Source organism: Beta vulgaris, chromosome 2 (genome assembly GCF_026745355.1).
Source record: "Beta vulgaris subsp. vulgaris cultivar EL10 chromosome 2, EL10.2, whole genome shotgun sequence".
In the NCBI taxonomy this organism is placed as follows: domain Eukaryota; kingdom Viridiplantae; phylum Streptophyta; class Magnoliopsida; order Caryophyllales; family Amaranthaceae; genus Beta; species Beta vulgaris.
The window spans coordinates 23,249,466-23,262,614 of NC_079203.1; the positions used below are offsets into that span (position 1 = coordinate 23,249,466).

Here is a 13,149-nt window from a genome sequence, read left to right on the forward strand (position 1 = left end):
CTTATCCACAAGCTTTCTTAACCATTAAGAATGATATGCTTATCCACAACTTTCTTAACCATTAAGAATGATGATGCTTATCCACAAGCTTTCTTAACCATTAAGAATGGTAATGCTTATTCACAAGCTTTCTTAACCATTAAGAATGATAGTCTTATCCACTTCTAGCTTTTAAATAAAGGTTCTTAAAAACAGGGCTATTACAACCAGCAACTGTGTATGGTCATGAGGAGACACTTACCCTTGATTATGAAGCGATGCTTGATTGGTGCTTCCAAAGAGAGATCGGAGTGACTTACTTGTCCATTTTCATGAAGTAAGTTAAGTTCAGTTGTGTTTTTAGTTGTTCTTTCCTAATTTCATTACAATATACTCCCTCCGTTTCATTTTGATCTACACACTTACACTTTTCACGCATGCCAATGTAAAACTTTGAGGACATATATCTTTAGTTTTGTATTTGTAAAAATTATAAAAAGTACATATTAATAAAATACATACTAATACGAATCTAACAAGATCCCACATGACTATGTTTTTATTCACGTATAAATCGCAAACGAGGGTCAAATTTATATATATATATATATATATATATATATATATATATTATATATATAACCAAATTAATGTGCAAGATACTTAGCGAAAAGTGTCACAAAGGTGGTGTATGTGGGATGTATGGATTCTGTGACTCAAATTATTTATCTCCTATGACACAAACCAATAAAGAAGAGCAAGTCGACTATCTAGCTCGTATCTTTGGCCAAAATGAAGGGAATAATGTTAATCAACTATTCTTTGCACCTTATCATGAGAAGTAAGTATGAATTATTAAATTAATTATTAAAAGGTTGGGAAGATGTTAACTCACACACTAACATTTGCGGATGTGCAGTTGACACTGGATGCTAGCGGTCATTAGTCCGTGGAATGGAGTGGTGTTTTGGCTTGATCCTGCTGGAGCGGAATATGATATTCCTGAATTTGGTCAAAGGACCATAAATGAGTATGTATACAAAGTACATTATATATTCAACTCATAATATTTAAGTAATCATCTAATTTTTACTTGACAATTTTTTAGGGGAATCATAAAATTTAGTCTCGTATATCGAAAGGACATTAAGAAAATGAAAAAAAATCCGACAATTAAGTGGAAAAAACCTGAGGTATGTCATTCTAATTTTTTATTATTTTGATGCATTTATATTGATGCTTATTAAAATTAATATGTAATATGACTGATTGTATAATTACCTTTATTAAAAAGTGTCCTCGTCAATCCCAAGAATCTCTGGACTGTGGATATTATATATGTCGATATATGCTCGAGACTATAGAGAAAAGGAGACAAGTGATTCCTGATAAGGTATCAATTCTTTCAAAACACCATTCACTTGCTTATTTCTCATATCAATTAACAACATATTTCATATCAAAAATTATTTTTAAATAATTTTATTAATGCTTTTTAGTACTTTGGTGGAGTTACAACTGAATTTCCTCAAAATAAGCTTGACGAGTTGAGAGACTTATGGATCAAATACGTGGAGGAATATAAACAAGCGGAAGAAGAGGAATCTGGAGAAAGTGTCGATTTTGATTAGGTGTTAAGCGGGATTAGATAGGTAATTAGTTAGAACAATGAGTTGATTAATTTACTCTGCATATGAGTTGAAAGAAATAATGGCTGCTTTAGGTATCTTTTGATAAGTTGATTTTTTGAATCTTCATATCTCGATATTATTTTGTAATGAATTATGGTATTGCATCAATGAAATTTTTGTCAAGTTATATTTTTCTCAAGTTATATAAGAATTCGAATTTTGTCAATGCAAGTGGCCCGCGATTTTGTAGGAAATATATATCAAATAAAAATTATAGGTAAATTAAATAAAGCCACAAGCTAGAATTTTGTCGTTAAAAAATGAGGCAAAGACACCATCTGTTCTAATGTATGGCCTCTCATATCAAATTAAATATAGTACTTAGGTAGACGAAAGAGACCACCTTTCTATCTAAGTGATTTTTTTGAGAAAGATAAAGAGACCACCTATAAATAATAAGTAGTTTTTTTAGTACGATGAAAGAGACCACATTTGTTTTTTATGTGGTTCCTTATCCTTCTTATTTTTTCCTACTACGATACATAAAAAAACCACTTATTTTAAAAAAGTGGTCTCTTCTTTCAATATAACAAACCACCCATAATAAGTGGTCTTTTATCCTGAGAGACCACTAAGCTAGAGACCACCTCTAAAGTGGTCTCTAAGGTGTTTTTTAGGGGGTCTCTTTATGCATTTATGTAGTAGTGTTATTCCTCCGTCATAGTCAAGCCTAACTAGTCCAAAACCACACCCATTTATGATCATTTCCCATTTTCATTTCCCATTCCCATCTCTTATTTCAATTTCTCATTTTGAAAACATAACTTCTTAAAATTTACAAGGTCCATTCGATCTCTGTTAAGGATAGGTCGTGAGATTATAACTTAGAAACGTCCAACCGAGCTGCAACAAGGTCGACCTGCTCCCAGACTCATCAAAAGCATCCTCGCATTTTTAGATGAATCCTCCGAGACTTCTCATCATCTAAAATGGGAGACACTAATGAACAACTCAGTGCCATGATGGCTCAGCTTTAACTGATGAACTCTTGTCTTGAGAAACAAGACAAAGAGATCAAGGCATTGAGAGAGAAACTAAAAACTGAGGGAAGTGAACAAAAAGACACTCCACCACCGCCACCTCCAATCAAGTCCAAGACAGATTTGATGTTTGAAAAAATCGAGCAATTGATTCAGTCAATTCTTGCATTCGGGGGTCAGGATCATGGCCATGACACCATTGATCCTAGACTTATGAGAAAAATCCCTAAAAAGGTAGCGTTAGGGTGACCTCCCAAAATTCAAGGGGGGTGAAGACCTAGATGATCATTTGAGAGCCTTTTCCATCTCTATGGCTCTCAAGGGAATGACAAGGACTTGTTTGCTTATGTCTTTCCCTTGACCTTATGTAATAGCCCTGTTTTTAAGAGCCTTTATTAAAATGCTAATTATAATTATTAAGTTAAGTATGTTTCGAAAATTCTTATTTTAATTGAGAGGTGGAATGTGAATTATATTGTCGTGTTTGCAATATATTTATTTATTTAATTATATGAGATTATTTTTATTATTAATATTATTATTAAAATTATTTTGGGTCTTATGTACGACTAAGTTGAGTGGTATTTGGCCAAACAGGAAACCAAAGTCGGTTTTCCTTCCTTCCATTTATTTTAGTTGGCTAAAGGGTTTAATAAACCCCCTTCCTTCTTTCTCTCGTAATTTCTCTCAAAAGATCCCAAAACCCCAATTGATGAAAACCCGAAAACCCAAACCCCAATGAAACCCCAACCCCATTCGTGCCTCTCTCCTCTGTTCGCCTGTTCTGTTCGCCGGCGTCTTATGCTCACCGGAGCCGCGCCCCTCCTCGCCGATCTTCTTGTCGTACGTGTGGTGTTGCTCGCAAGCCGCCACACCACTGTTCTCTCTCTCTCCTCCCAGTGAACCTTCGGGTTCTCTTGTTCACCTACATCGCGCCTCGCCGGCGTTTTCTGAGGCTGTCGGAGATCCCGCGACACTTCTCCCTTCTCTGTTTTCCCTACTTGCAGTTTTCTCCTTCCTCTTGGTTGTCGGTGTTGCCATTGATACTTGCGGTTGGTCGGTGCCACTACCGCGAGCAAAGTGTCATCATCGTCGCCGCTGCTGTGTTGTTGTCCTTTGCCACGACGAACCGCCGGAGCTCAGCTCCCCTCTTGTGGTTTGTTTCCGTCCCTGCTCTACTTGAGCAGAGGTACACACCTCTTGTCTATTTTTCTTTAAATTTCAGAATTCTTGATTAGTGATTTAAGTTCAAGTTGTTATTTGTCGTTGTTGCTACTGTTGGTGTTACTCCTAGTAGTTGTAAGTGTTGTCTTGGTTGTTGTTGTGGTTATTGATGATGATAAGGAAGATATGTTGTTGTTGTTTTAATGCTTGGTGGTGTACTGTTGTTGTGTTGTTGTTGTTGTCAATTCTAAGAGTACCTAAGTACTAATTTGATTCTTTGGAGTATAAAATCAGTTTATGGTATCATTGGGTTTTGTAGCCTTAGTAAACTAGATCAATTTTGCCTACAAATAATTCTTTTAATTCAATTCTTCTTGAAACGAGTAAAGAGAAGCAATAGTAGGTGGGTGTTTCATTTACGTATGTGGTTTGGAGTTGAGTTTATTAAAATTGAAATCTAGGAAATGACGTTATAAGTTCCAAGCTACTTTTGTTAAATAATTTTACCACTAATCTTTATCACCGTTATATTTGAGAGTACTAAATGAATAAGTTAGTTTGATTGACTCTTTATAACCTCAACTTAATCCGACTAATGGAATTTGTTAGTGTAGTTGAATATATTAGTGTTATTGTATGTCTCCTTATCAAAGATTTGTAATTAAACTCGTGAAACAGTCTTAGTTAGGAAAGTTGATTGAGTTAATTTAATTAGTTTTCTCCTATTAAGTTAGAAAGAGAATTAATTAGTCCTTATTAGTAATGTGAAGAGTACTTGAGTTAGTTTTATTAACTATGGATTCGATTGATGAAGACGTGGTTAATAAAGTCGGCTTATTTGACTAGTGATTCACTAAAGTGAATTAGTGTGTGTGTTTAACTACATAAATCAAAGTAAGTTAAGATTTACTTTGAAGAAGTCCCACTTAGATAAGGGAATCGTTTTAATGAGATAAACTCGCTATGTATGACCATGAGTATGATCTGTACTTGTTTTTATTACTGATTATGTAATAAGAACTCAGCTAATGGTATAACTTGGATTATATTTTGTTACTTATAATCAACCTATGATCGATGAAACTTGAGTCGTGTGCTTTTGGTTAATTCTCGTTAGTTAATTCTAACAGAGATTTAGTAATATTGTTCTGGATATTTATTGACATGATTAATTACTACTAGTTGTGGCTCACAATCTTTATGTTGGTAATTGGATTTGAAAAGCATATATGTATCGATTTGAAATATGTATTTATAAGAGTTATATGTTAGACGATTATGGTTATCTACAGGGGAAATGACTAGGTTGGATACAAGTTGCTAATTACTTTAATAGTTTTGATTATTGGAGGATGATTTTGGAATGGACTATCATTCGGAATTATGAAGGAGATTGTAATGTTAGAATTGTTATACGATTGGTTAAGGATTTGAGTGCAAGATAGAAATCAGTTTATTGAGGTTTATTTACGAGTCGAGCTAGCTTTATATTCTCAATATAATTGTTGGTAGCACAATTAGGTGCTTGATTTAGGTACGGTTGTGAGTTATGTTTAGTTTGTTTAGTTATATAATTTGGAATTGTGATTATGAATTGGGATGCAAGTCGATGTAGCTAATATCATCGAAGTTATAGATATTAATTAAGGATTAAGGAAATTAGAATGTTAAAGGTTGATCATTTGTGAATTGGGAATAAGTTACGATTACGTTTTTATAGTTTAGATTAGTCTAATTTTGGTTATTGATTATCGATGTTATTTTGAGGTGGTTGTTGGAGGATGGCTATGTAGACGTATATAATTCAAGATGATATGGGAAATCAAGTCATCATGCTTGGAGGTTTCGCATAATTGTTATAGAGTGGATGTAACCTTTATGTTCAGCAATATATATTTAAATGCTCCTGTGTGCGTTATATTGAATATTAGATATCATATATCATTTATAGTAATGCCTATGATTATAGATGCATCTCTATGAGTTAGTTGTGAATTGCTATTGGATTATTATAAAAATATTCTTTTTGTTCACATTGGAGTTTTTCGAAAATACTATATTTCTTAAAATATGATTTGGTATGATAATGTGGAAATGATTCAGATATGAGTTAAGACCTGATAAGGTCGAATATATATGGTGTTATGTTATGAGTATTGAGGATTAAAGTGTAAATTATTAAATATCTTATTTTATAAATATGAAAGTGAGGCATGAACAGGCAACCCGAGTTAGGGCGGGTAGAGTCCCTAGCTGTTGCCTTCCAGGAGGGGCGAATTCCTGGCATTATAGGACATGTCCGGGTAAGTCTTGCAAGCATAACAATAAAAGGCTGGGTGACGACCCTCACTAGTTTGGAGACAGCTGGTAATGCGTGGTACCCCTCTCCACTCGCGTTCATGCTAAACGATCTGATTTTGTGTAAATATAGTAACTGAGTTGAAAGGTTGATTAAATGAAAATATAGAAACATGTCATTGTTGAGAGTCATCTTATTGAATTTTGTTACTATATGATTGATGAAGTATTATGGAACGTGGAATTTGGAAATGTAATATGTTTGTTCAACAAGAATATTGCTGCTAAGTATGCTATGATTGGTGTGATTGTTGAACTTATGTTGATTGTGTGAGAGTCATTTTCAAGTAAAAAACCACCAAAGCATGTGTTACTCTTGTTTATGGGTTAGTACTCAGCTTTGCTGATGTGTATATGTTGTTTTGTCATTTCTGTGGCCTGTCACTTGGTGGGTGGCAGTATCTTAAATGTTTCAGGTTGAAGCCCGTGAGTTATTCTTTTGCAAGTTGAAGCTAATACAAGTTGGAGCAGTATTATAGTTGTTATCGAAGTGAGGACGCTTGACTTTGTAATAGTTAATTGTTTATTTTCTATAAGTTATTTCTACATTTAAGAGTCGCTAGTTAGTGCTCCTGATTCTCTATCGGTTGTTGCTCCGCGAAAGCGTTGAGGTTGTTGAGCTTTGGGATTTGGATATATTTTATAAATTGAATTTGCAAACAGGTTTAAATCATTTTTTCGCTTTAGCGTTGTCCTATTTTCAAAGGAAACTCTGCCGGATTTTCTGTAGAAATTTATGAGAATCAGAGCGTAGTTATAATAGTTAATTTATTTGAATAGAGCTGGAAATTGAGTTCCATACTCTCCGATATAGTTCGGTGAGTGTGATGGTAATAGTCTGAGTTACCTCGACTAGAGTCTCTTTCGCTGTGCTTAATCCTTTGTAAGCTGGTCGGGAAATTCGGGCTGTTACACCTTAGATGCACATCCGTCTAAGTGGTTCAAGTCGCTGAATAAAACCAAGCTGAATGCCTGGGACTACATCAAAAAGATTTCCGCAAACAATACATATATAACACTGAACTTCCCGTTGTCTCCATGAGTTGGAGTTAACTAAATAAAACTCCAATGAAGACTTCGTCACCTTCATAACAAACGGAGGACAATACTGCACAAATGACTAATAGGCCAACTGAAGAGGACCAAGTCCGATTGGTGATCCGTAACTTGCAGCCCAATTGTGGGGATCACGTCAGATTCCAACCCATAGATTCTTTCACGAAACTCTGTAAGGTAGGCGCCTACTGATGGAAGAAGAGGTAGAAGCCTCAAAGAGTAAGGGTTACAATAATAACAACTCTTACAACAAGAGTAGCAACAACTCTTCCAGTTATAAGGCAATGATGTTGACGCCCTAGCTACTGAAAAAGGAGGTTTTTACTCCCCTAGGCGTGACTTTAGAAGAAGCTTTTAATAGGCTTCATCAAAGTGAAGCAATATAGCCTCGGTCGTTCTCCAGATCCTGCATCCGAAAATAGGCCCAAGAAATGGAACCCTATTTGTGTGTTGTGTCTTATAGAATGCTCTACTGGATATGGTTGATAATGGCAGACTTCGAATTCTGTCTACAGTAAAAGTTAATAACAACAACAACTCATTTGGCATCGTCTCAACAGAGCAGAGGATTACTCAGTTAGTGCTCTTTTTCAAGGTTGAGTCGGAGAGTCCCACTCCTGGCTCCTTTACTTCCTTTCCTGTCGAGTCTATGTAACTTAGGATTTTGTTTTTAATAAGTCTTGTTCTATTTATTTTTCATTAAGAAAAATATCATTTTTCATTTTCATTAGCCTTCCATCATTTTATTTATGCTTCTAATTCAATGATGAAACTTAAATCATCTAATGATCTTGACTTAAAAAAACAAACATATGAAAACGAATGATAAAGAAAAATGAGAAAAGGACATATTTTGAATCATGAGTTCCCCTATTCGCTCCATCATCATTAAGCCATTACTTTCAATGATCCTTAGCCATTTAATCATTTAAAATCAAAACTTCACAAAAATATCCTTCAAACCTTCCAATACCCTAAAACAATAACTTTTGTGCAAGGCTCGCTACATAAAGAATCAATGCTAGGCAAATAAAAAAAATTAAAAATATTAAAGTGCGAAAAGAAGTAAAAGAAAACACATAGGACAAAAAGAAAAAAAAATGCAAAAAGAAAAAGCCAAAGGCAAAAATAAAAATAAAAAGTTAAGCTAGGGTGCTTGAACAGAATTTCTACCCCTCATTTAAATCCTTAAATCCATAAAACTTAAAACCCATATAATCCATATCCATGATCCTTACATTAGCAAAACTAATTAAACCTTCATCAAACTTCAAGCCTTAAACCTTTCAACAACCATAACTCTCCTACAACAAATCCTGAGGGAAAAGTGTTGTTAAGTTGATATTGTCTATTATTTCATATGGGACTACGAGTCGAACCAAAACAAAAGATTTTTTCTTAGTAGGGGTGATCCGTTGGACATAGAGTGCTTCAAGCTATGTCTAAATTCGCTAGGTTGAAAACCAAAACGGGCGGCCTAGGCAAAAGTCAAGTCACAAAAAGAAAAGAAATCACATATGGAACTATAAATGGTCAGATTCCACAAGGATACGTATGAATCCTCATCTCGATTTGACTAGAAATATACTCTTTCTAGATCCTGACATAGATTCGAGTCTGAGCCTAGCCACGTCAAAGCCTTTTCCCACCTAAATTTATTTGAGTCATAAATTTTAATTTTTCAATCCAAGATCTCCTTGTCATTGAATGAGTCTCCGTCAATTTCATGGTTTTTGGCGATATCTGAATTTGCCTAAATCAACTTCCCAAACAAGATTCCTCGATGGAATCCCCAGTGAAAACTCTAAACGCCCAAAACAAGAACAATTACATTTCAATCAAGGCTCATGGCGCCTAATTCAAAACAAGATTACCCAAAATGGGGGCTTTCTATATATATGTTGGTTCCTCCCATATCAAATTAAACTCCCGAAAAGTTGTAATATGCGGACCTCGTTTAAGGACCCCGATTATTTACTAAAAACGATTTTTGAAATCTTTCTAATCATCCAATCTATTTAGAAAAAAAACCATCTCTTTCTATCAAGAGCTTTTAATCTTGCATAACTTTGACGTTGCATTGCATTTCATATATCCTGTTCTTATATAACCCTACCTTGCATGACGTGTTATCTTCCTTAGCTTTTCATAATCTTAATCCTTGCATAGCGTCTCATGCATCCTTAGGAGTCTAAGTTTACATCTTGGCATCGTTATGTGCTTTTTCTGAGTTGTTTGCACCTATCTGATCAGATTGCTTGTAGCTATTTTCCTCCCTACTAACTTTGATTTGCAGAGACTGGGGTATACAAATTAGTTCTAAACTCTGCTGAGCATTTAGTACGTTCTCTATCCCGATACCGTATACTTTAACTTCTGGTTTCCTAAACCTCATTCAAAGTGGGGGGGGGCTTCTATAAACACATAATCGTATCTCCCAATCAATTGCATTTTGAGCCCATAAATAAATTTTTGAGCCCAATCCTTCAAAAATCCCAATAATTAATTTTTTCATGATAATTAATTATTTCATTTTAATCAATAAATATTTTCAAAGATATTTTCGTAATTAGAATTGGATTTCCGGAGTCAAAAGATTAAAGAAAATCGTTAAAACACATTTTAAATAAAACCTGTCAAAAGCATGTGGTGGGCGTGATGCACCAACTTGCGCCGAGCACAAAGGTGCAAGTATGTCAGACACACCAGTTTGCGCCTGACATGTGGCATTGTGCATCACACAAATTCGTGCGACTGTCGCAATCCTCTACGTGATGCAATGTTCTTATATATCTTTTTTAAAGCGTGTACGACGTGTACGTAGCTGATTGGGTGCATGTAACACGTGTAATGATGTGTCACATAGAGATGTGGGCCTAGCGCACTCGCACAGATTTTGTTTTCGTATATAAAGGTACTGATTTTCCGAATCAAAGGCACGATTTTTTCGCACGATTTTCCACACACTGAACAATTCGACTTTTTACATTACGACTATACACTTTGATACACCTACAAGAACTCTCTACAAAACACATATTTTCTGACAAAACACAAAGAACACAAACGCATTCAGACATTCATACACACGTTCACTTCAGGCTTCATGATTGCTCATCCTAGAGTTTATCAATCTCTCACAGCCAAGCCACGGTATAATCCTGAGGTTCTTTGAATAAATTCTTTATTTTTCTATTGAAGTTACTAATTATTTCTTTCTTGATCTAGATATTTAATATAAAAATCGTTCCTTTGTACACTCTAATCCTTTTATTTCTTTTCTATTTATTTTACGTACATATATATGCATGCTACATGATCGTCCTTTTAGCTTTCATTACCTCACATGTTATTTTTGCTAATCAAAGACCTAAAGAACTGTTCTAATGTAAATTAGCAAAATTGAACAGCATGCTAGGTTCCTAGTAGTTTGATTGCTTAATAACATATCACAAAAAAAATAGACTTTTATGTGTTTCTTGAACCAACATAGACTAGTTATTTTTTAGGGTGCATGAAAATATTATTCTGGTTAAAAAATTGTGCATAAAACTTGACATGAATCGATATTAAGTAGATGCCATAAATGGACAAATGTGGTTCTTAACAGTGTTCGTACCCTCACCCCCAAACTCAATATGTGGTTCATTCACCATTTATGGAGTCAGGTTGGGGAAATATACATTGGATAAATCCATAATTGTCCCTATGATTTCCAAATATTCAATCAGCTTTATGAGTCTTCCTTTAATGATTTGTTGGCGACTTCAAAAGTTTTTGTAGAATAAATTGGAGAACCAAAAGTTTTTTACAAAAAGAGAAAGGGGAATTGGAAAGAATATAACTTGTTTATGTAGATCTAATTATAAATCATTCATGCTTTTAGAAATTTGGCCCATAGATTTGATTTTCTTCACCTTTTCTTAAACAACCTTCACATGCATGTATTCTCCATGAATAATAAATATTGAAAACCTTTAAATATGCCCAAATTTGTTGAAGAAAATTGTCTAAAACGGTTCTTTCCAATATAACTCATTACATAAAAACTATTTTTAGGATTATTTTTTTAAGGGAAATGTTTTTATAAGATTGAAACCAATCAACTTGCAATGAATGAAGAAAGAGAATAATGATAGAATTGATTTGAGGGTTATGTTTTTAAAGAGTTAGGGTATTTTTTTTTACTACAAATCTTTACTTTGCTTTCTTTTCTCTCTCTAAAAGGGTTAGGGTACTTAGTCCTACACAAATCATAGGCAATAGTTAGATGGGCCGCTTCTCCCAATTATTAAATTTGGCCAATTCCTATTTACCTACAAAAGAAAATTAAGTGCTCCAATTTATTATGTAAATTAGCTTGGAAATTTTTTAAAAACAACGAGCTTTTTTATTTCACATAACTACTACTGAATTAAGGTTTGCTATTTGTTAAGTATTTTTTCAAGTGATTATATAAAGAGGAAAAATATACTCCAAAATCTATATTATTATCTAAAGCAAAATTATAAATCTTACGTGGTAAGCTCATATTAACCAAGCAAATCTAGAGCATAACCAAAGCAAAGCTATCACATAGGGTGTCCATGTGTATTTGCATTGTGATTTTGTGCATCAAGAAATTTTAAAGTTTCCGGAAATGATTTGCATAAGATAGGGATGATTTGCGTTAATTATGGAATAAATATGGAAAGTTATAGCATGATCTCTAATCCCCTTTAAATTTGCCCGAAAAATATTCACTCCCATATTGTCTAAATTTTGGATTTGTATAGTAATTCAAATATGGTAATGAAATTAATATATCAATGATACATGATTTATGTTAATTGGCAATCTACCATAATTTCGGCCAATCAATTAGACCACTAATATTAATATCCGAAAATAATTATATAATTTACAAAGCTTTTTTTAGTATAAATAGTAAAGATTTGTGATGCATCATCACTACTCAATGATATAAAAGAGAATCCATGAAGCCACGTGGTGCAAAATTAGAAAATTGACGCCCATGTAGCATGCTCTATCGTTTAGGGCCTCAATGAGATGGTCCATGTAGCAAGCAAATCAATCCTTCAGCAAATTAGGCGTGCAATTGCCTACAATCAAGGATTTAATTAATTTAGGAATTGTTGTTATTTAGGAAAGTTTATTAATTGATGTATTAGGTGTGTAATTGACTACAACCACATTAGTAATTTAGGAAATAAACGATCAAATAATCCTTATTATGCAGCTAATGTTAAGGAATTATTTTTGTTAATTCTGAATTGTAAGTTGTTCGACTTACAATTTTGCAACTATAAATAGGCATTACACCCTAGCTTTGTAGGAGTCATTCAAAGTACATATTACATAATTATATTATATTCTCTCTAGTGGTGTTATTATAATGGAAGCAATATCCCCCTCCAAAGAAGGTTCATCATTCACAAAAAACCATACGAGTGAAAGTGGGTTGTACCCAAAATTACAAGTCAACAATACCAACTGATGAGCAATCTATTTTTTTTTTTTTTTTTTTTTTTTGCAAACTGATGAGCAATCTATGATTATATAGCAAGCTATAATTAGGGATTACAACAACTTATTAGTATTTTTTCTACCATTTATGTCTTATTATGTTTTTATGTTCGTAGTGCACTTTTTATTATCATCATATTTAATTTGTTGTCTAATAAATAACTAACTCAATTTTGTATTCGTGATTATATGATACTATTCTTATTATATTCCCGTGCAATGCTATTGTTGCTCTAAAAAGGGATTCATTTTTTTATATATATATTATTGTAAATATGTCAGTATTCACTGAACTAAAAACCCATTCATACAAAATTATAGTTAGAAATCCATGAAATCTAACTTTTGAATTTCAATTTCTAATTAGTTCATAAAATAAATATACACAGTTGATC

General features: G+C 33.6%; 1 protein-coding gene across 1 annotated transcript; it reads left to right on the plus strand.

The window, feature by feature from the left end:
• The first annotated feature begins 654 nt into the window (after positions 1-654).
• LOC125495165 (uncharacterized) lies at positions 655-1,761 on the plus strand. Its single transcript, XM_057393080.1, has 5 exons — positions 655-820; positions 899-1,009; positions 1,088-1,172; positions 1,274-1,372; positions 1,479-1,761. The coding sequence occupies exons 2-5, from the start codon at positions 909-911 to the stop codon at positions 1,608-1,610; spliced, it is 417 nt and encodes a 138-aa protein (XP_057249063.1). The 5' UTR covers positions 655-820; positions 899-908; the 3' UTR covers positions 1,611-1,761.
• The last annotated feature ends 11,388 nt before the right edge of the window (positions 1,762-13,149 follow it).

Bases quoted from the DNA above. Each gene is read 5' to 3' on its own strand.
- LOC125495165 (XM_057393080.1), top strand. From the start codon at position 909: ATGCTAGCGGTCATTAGTCCGTGGAATGGAGTGGTGTTTTGGCTTGAT. The intron at 1,173-1,273 runs GTATGTCATTCT...TTTATTAAAAAG, and splicing joins TTAAGTGGAAAAAACCTGAG to TGTCCTCGTCAATCCCAAGA. The intron at 1,373-1,478 runs GTATCAATTCTT...AATGCTTTTTAG, and splicing joins GACAAGTGATTCCTGATAAG to TACTTTGGTGGAGTTACAAC.